The sequence below is a fragment of the Rhinopithecus roxellana genome, chromosome 12 (genome assembly GCF_007565055.1).
Source record: "Rhinopithecus roxellana isolate Shanxi Qingling chromosome 12, ASM756505v1, whole genome shotgun sequence".
Taxonomy (NCBI): domain Eukaryota; kingdom Metazoa; phylum Chordata; class Mammalia; order Primates; family Cercopithecidae; genus Rhinopithecus; species Rhinopithecus roxellana.
This window is the reverse complement of record NC_044560.1, coordinates 7,158,894-7,177,512: the sequence shown is the minus strand read 5'-3', so window position 1 is coordinate 7,177,512 and position 18,619 is coordinate 7,158,894. Positions and strand designations below refer to the sequence as shown.

General features: G+C 53.6%; 2 protein-coding genes across 2 annotated transcripts in view; both read right to left on the bottom strand.

Moving 5' to 3' along the window:
* IGSF21 (immunoglobin superfamily member 21) overlaps positions 1 to 17,525 on the bottom strand; it is a 269,151-nt gene extending 251,626 nt beyond the window's left edge. The window contains exon 1 of the mRNA XM_030912584.1: positions 17,072 to 17,525. Coding sequence (XP_030768444.1) covers positions 17,072 to 17,141 — 70 coding nt within the window. The 5' untranslated portion in view covers positions 17,142 to 17,525. The remainder of the gene's footprint in view (positions 1 to 17,071) is intronic.
* Positions 9,410 to 15,858, bottom strand: LOC104679844. Its single transcript, XM_010385572.2, has one exon. It carries the CDS (start codon positions 15,046 to 15,048, stop codon positions 14,059 to 14,061), a length of 990 nt encoding a protein of 329 aa, XP_010383874.2. The 5' UTR covers positions 15,049 to 15,858; the 3' UTR covers positions 9,410 to 14,058.
* Positions 17,526 to 18,619: the final 1,094 nt, after the last annotated feature.

Here is an 18,619-nt window from a genome sequence, read left to right as displayed (position 1 = left end):
AGTCCAAAGAAGAAGGTGGGTTCCTGCAGAGTCCGAACCACATGTGCAAAGGCCCTGGGACAGCTAGGAGTGCTGAGAGCCTGTGTGGCAGGCGGACAGGGCCTCCTGTCCAGTTTTATGTCTCTCTAGTGAGTGCCTCAGATGGCAACCATCCTCCTCTTCTCTCTGAGGCCACACTTTCTGGGGAAGGAGAGGGAGGGGACGCTGGTGCAACTCTTCCCCTCAAGTGCCCTTGCCCTGGCCCCATTGCCATGGATGACATCTCCCTGGTCACTTGCACGCCCACCAAGCACCACACTCATCTGCTCAGACCCACATGCCGCACTAAATATAACCATCGCATATGCCTCCTCTGTCTCCTTTCCGAGGGAAATAGCATTGTTTAAGTAAAGCCCTTTAAATTTTAAAGAGTTGGGTTGTGTGCTCTCTGTGGGAAGCTTTTAGCAGCATGCTGGAAAGAAATAATAATAATGAGGCCAGAGACAACACAGCAGTGCCGAGCTGCCACCCAGTGACTGCTGAGGCAGGGAAGGGCAACCCTGTGACATTCCACAGTGGCTCAGCCACGGGGTCCGGGGCCACCTCCAGCTGTGGCTGGAGCCCCTGAGACACGAAGAGCCACATAGGGTCAGGATGGGAAGTCCAAGCAGCCTCAGAATCACAGAAGGTCAAGTTGGAAGGGATTTCTGCAGAGAAGCAAGAAGGTAGAGAGCACAGGAAGCAGGTCAAGTGGGTTCAAAACTCAGCATGGCCACTCGCAAGCTGTGCAACCCCGGAGCCGGTGGCTTCACCTCTCTGCACTACAGCTCTTTCTACTGTAAAATGCAGATACTAGCGGCATGCACCTCCTGGGGGGTTGCGAAGATTTCAGGAGTGAGGCAATATAAGCAGGAGTTTGTCACAATGCTTGGTGCACAGCAAGTGTTCAATAAGCATTTGCTACTGTTAATCGCTTTGCAGGTGAGGATGAGGAGGTCCAGGAAGAAGAGAGCCTGGACCTGGCCACACCCCTATTTTGACTTCAATCTTTCTCTGGATCCACATAGCCGAGAGGGGCTGCTTTATAACCAGTGTGGCTGTCACAGATGCAGGGCCTGGGTTAGAAGCAGGCAGCATCTTGTCAAAAGACCAACCTCTGCTTCTTGCTCTGAAGCCCTGTCCCCTGCAGCGCTTTTCCTCTCTGCATGAGGCAAACAGCACCAGTGACATTTTCAGTGGGAAAGAGGAGCTTCGTGCTTCCCGGGGCCGGGGGGCCGGGGGGCGGGGCGGCCAGCAGAGTCCAGGCCTCTGTGAGTGCCAGTGGGCTGGGGCGCCCACAGCTAGGGAATCTGTCTAATTGGGGGACTGATTTGCCTCCAGCAAATGCACTTCATCTGTCTCCTGTGTCCCCTCCAGCCTCAATTCTTACCTGCAATACACATCCTTCACCCCTGCCTCCCAAGTCCCCCATGTGCCCCAGGCCTCTTCCAGACCATAGGCCTTTATCTTTGCTGCTGCTTCCTGCTGAGATCCCTCCACTCCCTTCTTCACTTGGCAAACTCCTATGCATCCTTCAAGACCCAGTCATGCATCGCCCCTTCTAGTGATCTGTGACTCTCCTCAACACCTCAAGCAGATTAAGCACTCCCTTTTCTGCACTCCCCCTATGATTTGGTAGCTATGCCAATCTTAGAATTTCCAATATTATGCCGTGATTTATTTGTTTGCCTGTCTATCAGACCCAAGAGACTAGGAATTCCTTAAGGACAGGTACTGGGTCTTCTTTGTCTCTGCAGCCCCAGCCCTCGTAGAAGGCCCGAGAAAGAGCAGATGCTTGGTGCAGGGCTGCTGACTGAAGCCGGAATAAGGCTTTGCCCTATGCTTCCAGGAAATGGAGCATCCCTTGTCACTGGCACAGCTATTCTTTGCCAGGGTTCTCTACAGGCAGATGCTTCATCCCAGAGGCAGGAAGCTGGGGAGGCATCAAAACAGTCTTCAAAAAATATTTTGAGCATAAGTGGGGTGCTCCCTCTACATCCTATTGCCCATTGAAGAATCTTAGAATGGGATCATCCAGACTCACCCTTTCATTTTGCGGACCCAGGAGAGTAGGATGAGCCCCACAGCAAGTTAATGGAGAAGTTAAAATCAGATCCTAGGGTCCAGAACTGCTAGGCTAGTGCCCTTCCTACCAAACTGGTATTTTCCAAAGCAGCTGACAGGCTGATGCTAAGACGGTATGAAAGAAGCTTCTTAAAATTTTCAAATACTCACATATTTATTTTCATATGAATTAATGAAAAATCTGGCTGGGTACGGTGGCTCACGCCTGTAATCCTAGCACTATGGGGGCCAAGGGGGGCAGATTGCCTGAGCTCAGGAGATCGAAACCAGCCTAGGCAACATGGTGAAACCCCATCTCTACTAAAAATACAGAAAAAATTAGCTGGGCATGGTGGCATGCACCTGTAGTCCCAGCTACTTGGGAAGCTGAGTTAGGAGAATTGCTTGAACCCAGGAGGCAGAGGTTGCAGTGAGCCAAGATGCTGCAGCACTCCAGACTAGGTGACAGAGCAAGACTCCATCTCCTAAAAAAAAAAAAAAAATCTAAGGTCAATACTACAAACCCATACATTGTTCCCTGGAACCAGACAAGCCAAAAAAGGAGTCCATTGAAATCTGATTTTAAGAAAATGATGGTGTAAAAATTAGTACAGATGGGGTGGCCGGGCGTGTTGGCTCACGCCTATAATCCCAGCACTTTGAGAGGCCAAGGCAGGTGGGTCACTTGAGGTCAGGAGTTCGAGACCAGCCTGGCCAATATGGCAAAACCCCGTCTCTATAAAACATACAAAAATTAGCCGAGTGTGGTGGCATGCACCTGTAATCCCAGCTACTCGTGAGGCTGAGGCATGAGAATCGCTTGAACCCTGGTGGCAGAGGTTGCAGTGAGCCAAGATTGTGCCATTGCACTCCAGCCTAGGTGACAGAGTGAAACTCTGTCTCAAAAAAATATATATTTTTTTTTAAAAAGCACAGATGAGACAGACATGACAAAAGTTGTGAAAAGGGTGACTGAGGTTTCTTCGGCCATCTCTGCAGTGTGTCTAGGCTCAGACCAGGGACTGGTTCGGAGCTCACCAGCCACAAGGCTGGTCACTCATGGGTGACCAAAGCTATCCTGGTGACCCAGGACCTGGATCAAGGAGACAGAAGTGGTGCACCTGCCTGTGATGAAGGACTGGCCTACAGAACGTGTCCCCACATTCAACTGGAAAATGAGTCCTCATCAAAGTCAATTTGGACCGTCAGGTAAATGGAACAGGGGCCGGGTAAAGGAATATCACCTCAGTCAACTTGGACATTGAGACCCAATGCGGGTGTGGGTGAAATTTTTCCCCCTGAGGCATATTTGTCCCCCTTAGGCAACTCATCCCCTCCTAAAGGATCACACACCACCGAGCACATAGGAAGGGCTGAGATGGATCTGCATCAGGGCAGGGCCAATAGCAGGGCTGGTGGAGGATGGCAGAGCCGACAGATGGCATGTCAGCGAGGGCAGGGGCACTCTGTCTTGCCCAGAGCACTTTAGAGAATGAGCCAGGGAAGAAATTGCCACTGGTATTTGTCACGGCAATTTCAGCAAAGCACGAAATGGGTAAGTGTCTCATGAATTTCAACGGACAAAATTAGTCCTCATCAAAGTCAATTTCAACAGTCAGGTAGATGAGAAAAGGGACTGGACAAAGGAAAATAGAGGATCGTGAGAAAAGCCACCTCAGGCAACTTACAAGCTGGGAGCTAAGAGGACTGCCGGTGGAAGTTTTCCTGAGGAATATTTATCTCCACGTAGAAGCCAGCTACTCCCTGAGCTCCAGCTACTCCTTTAGATCTCTCTAAAAGTGGCAATGGCACTTCCAGCTTTCGGGTGAAGGATAAAGATCCAGTGGTCCAAAGTGCTAAGTTACTCAAGAGTATCCTCCTTTCCCCCACCCGCAAGGGTGAGAACAGCCTCTGGCAGGAGTGTCGGAGGCTTGGAGAGTGCCTGCCTTCCATTTGGAAGAAGACAGCTTTGAGCCTCTTCGTATCGGACGTGGACCAGGCTGCACATGATGGGAGCCAGTGGGGATGGTGGAAAGATGACCTGAATGGATCGAAGGAGAAAGAACGTCTCCATGGGAAATAGGGTGGAAAATAGACTGGGGAATGACGAATCGGTAAGCCCTGGGGTGAAGTAATCAATCAGCGAGATGGACTAGGGCACAGGCGAGATGTGGAAACGTTGAAGAGACCAGAGTAGGAAGGACACACTGCAAAGGTTAATACCAGCTGGTGGAGAGCGCTAGTGCTTCCACTTTGCAAGCTGCAATGTGCCTCCAAAGTTGTCTGCCCCTTCAAATCCATGTGCCGCTGAAAAGCCAAATTCCACCGTGTACCCTAAAACCCCATTCTCATACGCTACTTCCTAGCTCAGGAAAAATCTACCACAGAACCTGGGACTGGACACAAGAGTAAGCACCACATTACTGCTATTGTTGTAAATGTAAATAGCTACCGATCATTAGTTATACATATGTTGTCTCATTGCATCATTGCCACAACCCCGTCAGGTACAATGAGCATCACAGAGCATTTTATAAATGGGGAAACTGAGACTTAGCGGGATTGTGCTGGATCTCTGCTGCTTGGACCCCAGCTTGTTCTCTTCCCTTTCTAGCAGCTCTGCACATTGGAGGCTGGTCTGTATGGGCTTCCAATAGGGTTTGATCAATGGATGGCACCATCAAGGGACCCAAAGGCAGGAAGAGGGTAAAGTGAGGGTATTTCTCCCTCCAGCTTCCTGCCAGGCCCCCAAGAGTTGGCTGTAATCCTCTACACAGGGCCACCTGACTGTCTGGCAGTCCTCTTGGCACAGCCCAGCCTGCTTTCTGGTTACATCTCTCCTCCAGGCAACAGGTAGAAAGTGCCCCACTCTTCTAGCTCCAAGGTGCTGCACCATCCCCTGCGGTTTTCCAGAAATCCTATGCAAATAGTCCCTTGAACAAGCTCTCCTCAGACGCTCTGGGCTGAGCCTGCCATTTCCTGCCAGAACCTGATTGATAAGGAGTGAAGTAACTTGTTCCCCGGATCACAGAACATAGAAATGGTGGTGACTTCAGAAGCCCGTGTGGTTCCATCTGAACCAAGGTTTCTAACTGCAGACATTCACGTCGGCCACCTTCACAGACTGGCCGTATCTGCAGCCACCTGCTTCACGATGTACTTAACATTTTTAACTTGACTCATTTTTTACTTAAATAAAGCCATTTTTTTTTTAAAGAGGGAGAATTTAAATCACTGTCCCAAATGGCAAATTGGTATTGTTGCCTTAAAGAGAGAGTGACTGAAAAATAATTACAATGAAAACAAAACATTGTTATTAAAAGCCTTGCCCCCTCTGGCTTGCTGGAGGCTGGTTGCCCCAGACCCATTATCTTTTTGTTGGAAAGAAATCAGCCTGTGATAGAAGGGCGTTAAAGCATGAGAGTATCAGCCTGAGACCTTCTCCTTGGCACAGCCAGAAGGACAATCTGAGAAAAGTAAAGGGAAAGCCACCCCCTTGCTACTATTCCTTGTGACTTTCTTTCTGTCAATGGGCATGCCACACCCAAAGAGGAACATTGTCCTAGAGCAGCGCTGTCCAGTAGAGCTTCTGGAAGTGCACTGCCCAATACCGTCGTCACTAGCCACCAATCACTGTTGAGCACTTAAAATGTGACTCATGTGATTGAGGAACTGAATTTTGTTGAATTCAGCTAAATGGAAGCTGAGAAGACTTGCTTAGTTTTAATTTAAACGTCAGTAGTCACACATGGCCACGTATTGAAACAGTGTAACCCTAGACTGTAAGCCCCAGTGCGGCAAGAACTTGCCTATTCGCCCTCCTCTGGATTTCTAGAACCCAACACAGTGCCTGACCCCCAGGAAACATCCAAAAAATATCTGCTGCATGAATGAACAAGAGCCAGAGAAGGAAGGAAGGAATGAGGGAAGGGAAGACGGGAGGAAGGGAGGAAGGAAAGAAGGGAATAGGTAAGTTCTTGCCCTCTTAGGGCTTACAGTCTAGAGCTGCACTGTTCCAATCAATACATAGCCATGTGTGACTACTGACATTTAAATGAAAACTAAGCAAAGTGTCTTGACTTCTATTTAGCTGAATTCAACAAAGTTCAGTTCCTCAATCACACAAAGAAAGAAGAAAGAAAGAAAGAAAGAAAGAAAGAAAGAAAGAAAGAAAGAAAGAAAGAAAGAAAGAAAGAAGGAAGGAAGGAAGGAAGGAAGGAAGGAAGGAAGGAAGGAAGGAAGGAAGGAAGGAAGGAAGGAAGGAAGGAAGGAAGGAAGGGAGAAAGGAAGGGAGGGAAGGAAGGAAGGAAGGAAGGAGGGAGGGAGGGAGGGAAGAAAGGAAGAGAGAGACTATACTGCTTCCTGAAACAAGAAGTTCCTTTCTGCAAGCCAGACTGGCCTGGGAATGACTAACTCTTCCCCATGAGGTAACCCCTATGCTTTCCGTGGGGTAACTCATCCTTCTTCCCCCTACCTTCCCAAAAGCTCCCCAGCCAGGCAACAGGCCCTAGGAATTGGCCTTCTGATGGCTCTTCCCTTCCAAGCTGAGATCAGACCCACTTCTCTGCTGCAGACAGGAACAAAGAAGTCTTTGTGAAATGACTGCCTTTGCCGCCCCCCACCTCACTCCTTCCGCCCCTGCCTGGGACATTAGGTGCTGGGTGGCAATTAACAACTCATCACCTGCTTCTATGGAACCAGACACCTGTCCTTCCTTCGGCTCTTGGCTATTGTATGGCCTGAATACCCACTCGACAAAACCAGAGCACTCGGGCGGTGAGCTTCAGCTCAGGATGCCACAGCTACCCACCCTCTGGCCGCCCCAGCCTCTGCCAGTGTATCAGAGGCTTGTGCTACCCTCCCCCAGCCCAGCCCAGCCCAGAATGATGCCAGGGCAGCCAGTGATGGACGCCTTCCTTTGGGGCGGTGTTAGGGATAAAAGGAGGAAGAGATGGTGCTAGGGAGATAAAGGAAGCACCAACGACTGCTGACAAACAAGCCCATCAGAGGAGCACTGAGCGCCTCTGCAGAAAGAGAAACAAAAGGGGCAAAGGGAACAGCTTGGCAAAGGAACAACAACAAAAAAAACCCAAAGGCTCAGCTGCTTCTCTCCCTGGCGACTCCCAAGCTGTCCTGTGATGTAGGAGGCTGGGGGTTGCTCCTTACTGAAGCGCTGCCAAGGTCCCCACCCAATTTCAGGGGACCCAGAGGCTTCCCCGTGCCAGGCTGTTCAGGTGGTGGGTCCACCTGGCCAAGCCCTGGGACAGATCCCTGACATTGAAGGAGAAGACCTGCCCCCCACATCATGCTCAGTGCATGCAACAAAGGAGGACTCATTCCTCTCTCTGGCCTCAGTTTTCTCATCTCTAAAATGGGGAGAGAGGAGATAGTGCAGATAATTTCCCAGCTCCCTTCTGGCTCAGATGCTCTGTAATTCCAAACCCAGAGATTCTTCCAGTGATCCACGTGGGGAAACCTGCCATGCATCCTCTCCTCCTGGGCATCGAGGGTTATAAACACTTCTTCCCCTTCAAACTTGGAGGGTGCTCCTACCATGTGGTCGGGAGCCAAACATCCTCAAGGGAGCAACCACTTTTCAAACACCTACTGTGTGCTAGCCACTGTGCCTATGGTCTCCTGGTATTATCCATTCACACTTCCCAGCAGCCCCCACCCCATGAGGACACCGTGAAGAGTTACAAGTGCAGCTGAAGAAACCAAGGATAAAAGCAATGAAGAGGTTACTTGAGTCCACATATTGAACAAGTGGTGGAGGTGGAATCTGAAGGCCGGTTAGACCACAAAGCCCATGCCCACTGGAGATCTAGAAGCTTCTCCCCAGGACCACACTCCTCCTCCCTTCACTCTTGGATCAGGCCCAAGTTACACACTCGGGCTGGGGCAACCCCATTCCAGGCTGTGCAATCTTGGTAGGGCCTGGGCAGGGCCCTGGCTTTCCCTTCTTGCCGAATCAGGATGTGCTGGGAGAAGTGGGCCATCTCCAAATGATGGCATTTCTTTGTGGAGTCCGTTGTCTCTTTGGGCAGCTCAGAGCAACCATTTATAACCCAGTGGAGGTTCGAAAGAGCTTCCAGCTTCAGGTGGCCCAGAAAAGCCAAATTAATCTTCCTAGAGCCCTGCTCTGGGAATGCCACTCCACTCTTTTAAACTGTTCCCCTCACCCCATGGGCTCAAATCTAACCACTTCCCTAGCAGGCACATCTCTCTGCCAGCTCCTCCAACCCCCTCCCCAGCTCCTCAACCAGGACCTGCGCTTAAGCAAGGCCACATGCCTCATGGCTCCAACCCTCACCTGCCCACATGGCATTCCCTCTTCTCCTCCCAGCCTTTTGCATGTGCTGTTTCTTCTGCCTGGAACCCTCTCCTGACCTGTCAAGATTGTTTCAATCCTTCAGAGCCTTCCTGCGCCACTGCCTTTAATCCCCAAAGACATAAGCTTGGTTCAAGCCCTATATTGGCCATTTGATTACACGTGATTTTTTATTGTTCCCAGTGAATGTGGGATTGCCCACAACCTGAAACTTCCCGAGATGTCTCTGTCAGTCCAGAATCAGGCCTGGGGCAGCTGCTTAATTAATGGAAGTGACTGAATCATGGACTTCTCGGCCAAAGCAGCTCCAGCAGAGGGAGAAGAAACAGTGACCCCACTCTCATCTTGGAGTCTCCACGGCCTGCTGGTCCCATCAGGAGGAAGGGACAGGCCAGTTTCATGTCAAAAGCTTTCATGTGCTATTACTCTCTCTCACTTACCATCTATTTTTAAAAGACAGGGAAACTATGACTCAGACAGCGAGTGTCTTGCCCAAGGATACTTTGTTAGGAAGTGGTCGACAACATGAGCCCAGTGCAGGTGGAAACGAAAGCGCATTAACCCCAGGTGGCTGCCCCCACAGAGACAGGGATTAGGAAGGATGGGCATACCTAGGGGTGTGCTGGCAAATGTATAACAACCAGTTCTGGGGTGAGGGAGGCCCCAGTATAGTTTGCCGATTTTCATTGTGTGAATACTCCAGTAATGGTCCATTTCAAGCTACCAACGGGAAAAATTCAGAGTTGGGAAGAGATGTGCAAATCAGTGCCTGGGTGTGAATCTGGCTCTGCCCCTCACTCAGGCAAGTCACACAATCTTTCCAAGCCTCTTTACCTCATCTGTAAAGGTGGAGAATATTATCTTCCAAATGGGCATTTCTGGGATAGTTGAGTATGATGTTATGCGTGAACATGTCTGGCACAGGGTTTGGCACATAGTAGCTGCTCAGTGAATGCTCCCTCCTCCCTCCCTCCTTCCCTCCCTCCGTCCCTTCCTTCTTTCCTTCTTTCCTTCCTTTCTTCCCCCCTCCCTCCCTCCCGTCTTTCTCATCTTTCTTCCTTCCTTCTCTCCCTCCTTCCTTCTTTCTTTACCTTCCCAAATCCCCCTACCATCGGCCATCTAGGACAGTCCCCTCTCCAAGGAGAACATAGAAGCGACATAAAGCCCCCTTGGTCTTCCCACCACCTTGCAATGTTGGCCCCTCCTCCAGATGCCAGCTGTGATGCCACAGTGGTCCATGGAATGGAGAAGGACAATGGACACATTCTCACACCAGAAAGTACTTCCAGAGGCAACTGAGTAGGGCCAGGAAACAAGCCTGGGTCTGGTGTTTGAACCAAACCTCAGGCTCAGGGGAGACAGCATTCATTCATTCAACAAACACAAACACATCTTCAGGATCTATGTGCTCAGAGCCAGGCCGGGTGCCAGGGCCGGGGGTGCAGGGATGCTCACCCTCAAGAGTTCTGTTCAGGAAGGAGACTACCCTCAACTATCTCCAGCCCCAGAGGAGGGCTGCTTTCAAAGTGTTGCCCAAAGTGCTGCTGCAAACATGCTTAGGGCACACCTGAGTCTGTGTGTGTGTGTGGTGGGGGGCTGTGGAGGGAGGATGTGGGTGAGCAGAGACTTGGAGAAAGCCTTATAGGGAGCCAGGGGCTGTGCTAGCTGAGGGCAGATGTCTGCTCTCTGAGCCAAGAAAGGGCGGAAGTGGGGGAGGAGGCAAAGGATGGAGAAGCTAAGGCCAGAAATCTCTGAGCAGGACAAGACTGTAGGGACAGGGGAGACAGTGAGTTCTGGTCTCAAACTGTGTGACCATGGGCATGTCAGTGTCCTCACCTGTGGACTGGGGATATAACACCCACCTGGACAGCAGTGGAGGATGGAGGAAGTCACATCAGCAAAGTGGCTACAGCAGCACGCAGCTCACAGTGCACACTTCAGGTCAAAGCTTACTGGCCTGTAAGCACATGGGAAACTCACCTGTCTCATGCCAGACCCCTGTGGGCTGAATGAAGCCCAGCAATAGGTTGAGGATGGGAGGAAGGCTGAGCTTGCAGCCACAGAATCTGGGTTCCAGTCCAGCCACTGCCTACTGCCATCCTTTCATCTTCCCGAGCTTCATTTTCCCTCATCTGTTCAACAGGTACAAGACTAGCTGTCTCCATGTCTGATGTGAGATCTAAATGGAATAATGGGTGTGGAAGCCAGCAGGTAGAGAGTTAAGATGTCTAGTCAGGGCCTCTGCTACTTTGATTATCTGAAAACTTCAGAAAGAAAGAATGTAGTTCCAGGATCAGAACATCTTTGCTGCCAGGAAGTCCACCTGCAAGTCCAGCCTCAATGCCACACGTTATAAGCCTTTTCACACAATTTTCCATAGAAATAAAAAGCCACATGCTCAGCCCTCTTCAAAACCAGGATGCACATGTCGAAAGGCCAGAGGTAGCCTAATCACCCAAACAAACAACCTGACTGATCACCTGCTATGTGTTTTGTGGAGAAGACTCAACAGTGAGCAGAACCAGATGGGGTCCCTGCCTGCGTGGAGCAGGGTCGGTCTAGTGGGTCAGGGGATTGGAAGTTCACAATAAGACTGGCTCCATCTGTACATTTTACTAGCAGGGAACAGCTTGTGTCTCAGACTGTGCTCAGTGGGCCTCAAGACTCCAGGGAAAGACAGAGGATTGGTCATCCCCAGCCAGAGAGCCATGAACCATCCTCTGTGCATTACCAATAGTGCACTGACTGGCACCTCCAAGGCTGGCACCAGTCATCACACCCAGGGAGGTTATCACATGTGATCCTTTCCTTGCAAGCAGCAGAAATTAACACTGGACACTCAAGCCAAAAAAAAAGTAACCAATGAGAACACTGTGGAAAAGTCGAGGACCACAAGGACTGGGGCTGCTTCAGCAGGTACTCATCATTACCATGGTTAACACTAGTAACAAGCATCAGAGCCCATGGGACTAACCAAGAGCTCTGCTTGTAATGCCTGATTCCACCCTCTCAGCACCCTGGGAGGTAGGTCCCATCATTATCAGTCTCAGGAAACCAACAAAGGATGGTTTCCTGGGGGTCCCAATGGCAAGGGGGACATTCTAGTGATTCTCAGTCTTTGTGACACTCTGCTCAATATTCAGATTCCAGGGCCCACCTTGGGGATGCCTTACCCAGTAGTCTCACTCACCAAGATGTCATGCAATTTGTGTTTGGGGGGTGGGGGTGGGTGGGGGTGATTTCCCAGAGCAAATCTAGTACGTGGCCAGGAGATGTAATAAAGACTGGTGGACAAGACAAACACCAAGTTCCTTTCCTGGGAGGGGATTGAAATCTGAGTCTCAGAAAGACCCCACCCCCAATCCACCCCCTGCCCATGCCCACGACCTGTCTCTCCTGCTGTTTTGGGCTGCAGAGGTGGCTGAAGAGGGCCTATACCTCCAGCCCCATACACACTACCTTTATTTGCTCTGTCCATGGAATCTTGGCCAGGGGTCTTAGTGAACGTGGGCCCCCTCCACTCCTGGAGCTCACTGAAAGCATAAAGGATCTCACCACCCCAATCTTCCTTGGAATTTCATCCTAAAGAAGGACACCTCCTAGGAAGTGATGTCATGTGTTTTACCACCGCTGACATTTATCATTCGAAATGAACAGCTTTGCACCCTCCTACAGGTAGTAAGGGCTGCTGTACTCCCTTTCTAGTGATGAAAAAGCAGCTGTCTCCAGATTGCTTCAGACCTGGTTTTGAAACTCCCAGTTCCTCCACATACAAAAGATCCTGAACCTCCTTTTATTTAAAAAAGAAAAAAGAAGAAGAAAAGAAAAAAGAGGGGAAGGGAACAGGAGTGGATGGGGGAGGAAAGGAGGTAGAGAGGGAGGATGGACAAAACAGATTGTCATTCATCTCTTCGGAAACATGCCCAGCCTCTCGGTGTCCCGGGATGGGGATCACACTCATAGGCCTTGCTCTTTGCAGATGTGCCCTGCCCACAGCAGATGCCTATTCATTCTCTTGGTGATGGCAATAGCTTTCAGGAACACTCCCTCTCCCATCTGTGCAGATGAACACCCTGGATGATTCTATTTCAGTGTGGGTTTGGGAAGGAGTCAGGCATCCAGACAGGAGACTGGACACATCCATGTGGCCGGGGCTCAGGAAATTATCACCAGGAGATAGCAGAGCATGGAGGGAGGAAGCACAGGTCAGGGAGTCAGACAGCCCTGTATCTGAATTCCTGCTTGCCATTTAACGACTCGGTAGCCTCGGCAAAGTTACCTAGCCTCTCTGAGCCTCAGTTTCCTCATCTACAAAATGGGCCTTATTTTATTTCTCAGGGTGCTTGTAAGGATTCTATGAGACAAGAATGATTGAGACAAGAATGGTAAACCACATAGCATGATGCCTGGCTCGGTTAGGGCCAGAGAGAGATAATAGCCCCTTCCTCCCTCTAAATGAAGCATCAATTTACCACTGACCTTAAACACCATAGAGGCAGGGGACTCCTCTACCAAGCTCAGAGCCACTTTCCCAATGCTCAGCACCGTGTCTGCCACATGGTGTACAATAAGCATTTGTTGGGTGCATGAATACATGAATTCCTGGTGGCCTGGGGCTGTAGCAGAGGTGGGCAAGGTGGTAAGCCAGGCTGTCAACTGCCCAGGTTAAATACCTCTGCAGATCCCAGGAAACCCAGTTAATAGAACTAACCAGCCTCCTTTTTGTTGGTCTCTGCCTTTGAAGTCACACACTGCTATAAACCAGGCACCTAAGCAAGTCCCCTAAACTCCTCCACCTCCTTCCCCTATTCCCTTCTCTGCCCATCTTGGGAGAGTGTAGTGAAGTTCAAGTAAGTGTGTGACTAACGCTCTGAAATATCAGAGTAGCCAGGCAAATCTGAGGCATCACTCAGATGACCTGGGTCCTTCTTTGCTCACATGCCCTGCCCAAGGGAGTCTTTGTGGCCAGAGAGAGGGAAGATTTGGAGGAAAGATGAGCCCGGGGCAGAACTAGGAGGGAGCGGGAAGGAGCCTGCACTTCTCTCCTTAACAAGTCTTAAACCTCTGAACTTCAGTTTCCTAGTCTGTGAAAAGAGGGTCTTAAATCCATCTTGCAGCATGAATGAGGACTGCGAAGCAGCAGCCAGCATCCTGCTAGACACATCGCAGCTGATCCATATAATCGGGGCTACTGAAAAAACAAAACCCCAGCTACGATATTAGCTGCGGAGGAAGGGAGCAGTCTAAGGCTGTGAAAGACTTGTGTGGAAGAAGCGCTCGATGTGGGCCTCATCCCAGCATCCACTAGGGCAGCTCTGCTTTCGGACCTATCATCTTGCTCAAGGTATGGGGAATTTAGGAGGGTGATAATGTTTCCTCCAAACGGGTTCTCTTACTTTAAAGAAAAAGAAAAATACAGAAGTTTCAAAACCACCGAAGTGAGTGATCTCCGAGGTCGCTCCAGCTCGAATACTCTCTGCACTTAAAACACGAAAATGAAAAACTCCCATTTGCAGGGTGGTTGGTGGGTGGAAGAGGGGTGGAGTTTATGGCTAGGGGCGGGGCCCCGCTGGAGGGGCATGGGCGGGGCAGCCTGCAAGGGATTAGGACCCTTAACTCCCCCGGTTGGGGCTGGAGAAGAAACCCTACCGCGCCAGAGTCCCCGCCCGGCGGGAAGGGGGCGTGTGAAGGGAAGATAAATATATAAAGTCGTCACACCCGCTCGCGCGCTCACAGCCCCCGCAGTCTCGGCGCTGCGGTTGCGACGGCCCAGCGGAGACAGCCCTTCCATCCCACCCACCTGCTGACACGCGGCTGCGGAGACAGAGAACCAGAGAACCGGCGGGGCCGCCCACCTCCGCCCGCGCAATCCCGGAGACCCCCGGCTGGGGCCGTGGGCTACCCCTAACTGGGGCCGCCCCCACCCTGCTGTCAGCGGAGCGTTTCCCAGGGCTGAACAGCGGCTGAGGACCACTCCTCCACCCCCAGCCCGGCGCCACTACACAGGCTCCAGTGCAGGACTTCCCAGAAGTGCCCAGGCACAGTTCACGGGGGCTGGAGGAGCTGAAAACGCCCCAGAACACTCCCGGGAGTCCCGAGAAATGTGGGATTCTCCTCTGGAGGGTCTGATTCTGGGAAGTGGGGAGCCAGGGCAAGGACTTCCGGCCCAGCCAGTGCGAGGGGCAGCGGCCTCCTTCCTCCTGCCAGACCCGACTCTCTAGCGTCGGGCACCCTTGCTCTGCCACGCGAATGGGGCAGAACCGGCGAGGGCGCTCTGGCCGTGTCCCTCCCCGAGCAGTGACCGCCAGTACGTTCATAAAGGCCGGCCCAGGTTGCTCCTCTCCCTGCCCTCCGAGGCACGTGGCCCTGCAAAGCCGCTGCCAGGTGCACCTCTCTGGGCCACCCCCAGGAAGGGCGCCCTCCTCCGGCACGGCCCGCCTCTTGCGTCTCTCACGGACTCTTCTCGCACCCCGCCCCCCATTCTGGGCACAGACTTGGAAGGAGGAAAGAGGGACCCACCCTCTTGTGCTCTCCTCTGCGGAGAAGAGAGGGCTCCCGGCGGCCTCGGACCTCCCTCTACACCCCAGAGGCGCAAAGTTTCCCATTCGCGATCCGGATCTGCGCTCTTCCTTCATCCTGCGCAGCTGAGCTCGGAGGCCTCGCTGGCTCCCCCGGCCCAGATGCGCTCACCCTCAGCCAGGCCAACCCCCGCCTCCCGCAGCCCGCAGAGGCGGGCAAAGGGATCGGAGGCGCCAGGATGCCGGGTCAGCTCTCCGCAGCCCGGCAGCCAGAAGAACGCTGCTCCCGGGTTCCAGGGAGAGCTCGCAGGGTGGGGTCCTGACGGAGCCAGGGTTTCCCACCAAGCCCTTCCCATCAGTCCTCTCCACCGCCCTGCCTCGTCTCTGTGATCTGCGCATTCCCAGGGAAAGGGGTGCTTACCTTCGGTCCCCAACCTTCAACCCCCCGCTCCCTGCAATGTCCAGGTGAGGGCTCCAGTGCCTTTCAACAAACCCCAGTGCCCTCTTGGCGGCGCTGGAACCGGAACCTCTCCCATATAACCTTTCCCTCTAGAGGCATCCGAAGCCAGGAGCCCTCAACCCAAAGTTGAGGGGGGAGATTTTGATCCACTTTGGAAAGTCTCTTGTTCCAAGGATAGGGGAACAAAGTACAGGGTTTGCATTCCTTCTGGGTTACACCAACCCCTCCCCCCTCGCTGTCAGGACTACCTTCTAGGCTTAAATTCTGCAGCTTCTCCCATCAGCAGACCCAGCACTCACCAAGGACTTCGGGGTAGAAGGAGTTGGGGGTAATTTTTAAGGGGGCACCCCTTCCTCGCAGGCACTCTCGGAGCCTAGGCAGGCACCTCCTGCTGGGACAAGGCTATGGCATAGGACAGAGGTGATGCCCGTCTCTATCACCCAGTGGGGCTCGGGGTCGAGACCTTATTGATCATAAAGACGACTTTTTGGCACCTCGCGTCCCCCTCCCACTCCGAGGCGGAGCCAGGCTCTGACTCCAGCCAGGCTGAGGTTGGCACCAGGCTCGGAGGAGGATCCCCGACGCGGACCCTCTAGTCTCGGTGCCCGCGGCTCTTCGCTGGTCCCGCCTCCCTCCCGCCTGGCTTTTAGCCTCGCGTTGGCTCTCCGCTCACTGCGCGAAAAGGTTTCGGCTCCGTCACCATTTAAGACCCGCTACGCGGCGGCGCTGGGCGGGAGGCCGGCCGCGAACCGCGGACCCTGGGCCTGCGGAGCCACCTCTCGCTGGCTCCGGAATACCGGCTTAGCTTCAACCTCCTTCCAGCTGGCTTAGCCTAACCCGGGAGCAAGTCCACACGGGACACATACACATACACACACACACACTGAGCTGCTCACAACTCCCCAGTCCCGGACGCGTCCATACCTTCCTGCACACAAGAACCACACGCTCCATGGCACGCATACACACACTCCCAGCCCCATGAAGCACACGACCCCCAGGCACCTTCACCCCCACCTATCCCAGATAAGCACACTCCTGCCCGAGTGTCACAGTCCCGTCTCCTGTGCACACAGAAATAGTAATCCGCTGTCGTACACCCCTAGAGACCTGCACACTCGGGACACGCGTGAAACGCCAAACCTCACATACCCACCCCCTAACACCTCACACCCACAATGACACAAGCTCACACACTTCACACCCTCACCGGGAAGCTGGCACATGTTCACACCCCCCCAACATTCTCTCACACTCTCACACATACACCTTCTCCATGTAACTGACACAGACACTAACACCCCTCCAGACACTCGCTCACTCACACACAGACCCCACACCATCACACACACAGGCGCACACACACTTGCATCTCTAAATACACTCCCGCACCTTCTCCCCACACAGCTCCTTCCCGGACACCCTCACCCAGAGACACAACAAAGACACACGATTGTACACAACACACACACACACACACACACCCTGGCACAAACCCATGAGCGCTCTCCCCAGAGGCGTCCTCCCTCCCTCATCAAGCCAACCAGTTCCACAGACCCCAGGCAGGACCGGTGCTCGTAGCCCGAGCCTCTCGGAGCGACCCCGGCCCGCACTCTCCCCTGGTGCCCCATCCCCGCGCGCGTTCCCCGCCCGGCACCCGCCAGGCGCCCGCGCACTCACCGCAAGCCAGGTCCAGGATCGCGGCGAGCAGCAGGCAGACGCAGCGGCGGAGGCTCGGGGCGGCTCGCATGGTGCCCGGGAGCTGGCTGCGGTGGCGGGGCGGCGGCGGTGGCGGCGGTGGCGGCGGGTCCCCTCGCCATGGGCTCAGACGCGCTCCTGCCTCCGGCCGCTGGCCGAGGCTGTGGCAGGCAGCGCGGAGCGCCGCGGGGGCGCCCCCATGCCGCCGCGGCCGGGCCGCCTAGGCGCCCGGCTCGACTCGGCTCCGGCTCTGCGAGGCGCAGCAACCCTCGAGCTCTGGGCGTCCTCGGGGCGAGCCGCGGTTCTCGGCTCCCCGGCTGCGCGCGGTGCCCACCGCGGCCCGGAGTCGGATCGGCTGCAGCGCCGGAGTTTGGAGCCGAATCGCGCTCTCTCTGCCTCGCGCTCGCCTCTCCCAGCGGCGAGAGCACCCCGCTCCCCGCGCCCTCCCTCCGTCCCTCCCCCTCTCCCCGCCCCCCGCCCTCCTCGCCCTCCCCTCGCCGCGCTCTCCGCGTATTATACAGACTTTTCTTTAATCCTTTCTGGGCTGTTCGGCTCTCGTCCGCTAAGCCGATTTATTGCAGGGAGGAGGAGAGCTCACCCCTTCCTAACCTCTCCTATCCCCTCGCTCAAAACTGGCTTGCTGCCTCCACCTTCTTAACCCTTACCCAGGTGACCCAGCACCCTGCCCTGGAGGCTATGCTCCGTCGGATCCCCCTTCCCCTAGCACCCCTGCATCCCCGGGATTACCATCGCCCTCCCCACTACCCAGTCTGATGAAAGGAGGCAACCTCCCTCCCAAGAGGGAAAGATGCCATCCTGGGAGCAGGGCAGGCAGGGTGTGGCTCTGGAGTTCTGGCCTTGCCAACGATGAATGCCCTCATTGGGCAAGATTAAGGGGTTTCCGTGTTCTGAAACTTCCCCAATTACGGCTGCTCCTTCCCCCAGGGACTCACGGAAATGGGGTGTGTTCTCTCTTTTTTCCACATGCTGAGATCCAGCCAGGAATGGGTGAGGAACTGTTTGCTTCCTCCTGGCACAGACCAAGTTTCCACCTTTTTGCCAGACCTGACACCTTTTTTCCCCAGGCCTGAGAAGAACGGGTTTGGGACTTGTATGTTACCATTACTCTCCCACCAACACACACGCGCACACACACGTGCACACCATTGAGCCTCAGCCCTGGCGGTGGACCTTGAGGCCTCCTGTGAGGATGAAGGGGAGGGGTACTCTAGCCCTTGGGGTGGGCTGGGAATGTGGTTAGATGAGGAAGTTCAGGAGATAGAATTTCACCGTTGGTAGGGTGAGATTGGCAAGAGATTGGCAAGGGCCAGAAAAGCCAGGGGCAAAAGTGGCTCAGAACTCAGGTGGGGCCCTTTACCCAGGCCTTCTATGGAGAATCTCCAGCTTCCCTAGCTCTGGCAGATTTCTGAGTCAGGCTGTTGCATTGTTAATCTACATGGGCAGTGGGTACATAGCCAGTTCCATCTCCAGCAGCCCTCTGAGAGGAGTGTAGGAAGTGGGGTGGGCAAT

Excerpts from the sequence above, each read along its gene's own strand:
- LOC104679844 (XM_010385572.2), bottom strand. The coding sequence starts at position 15,048 with ATGAAGGAAGAGCGCAGATCCGGATCGCGAATGGGAAACTTTGCGCCT.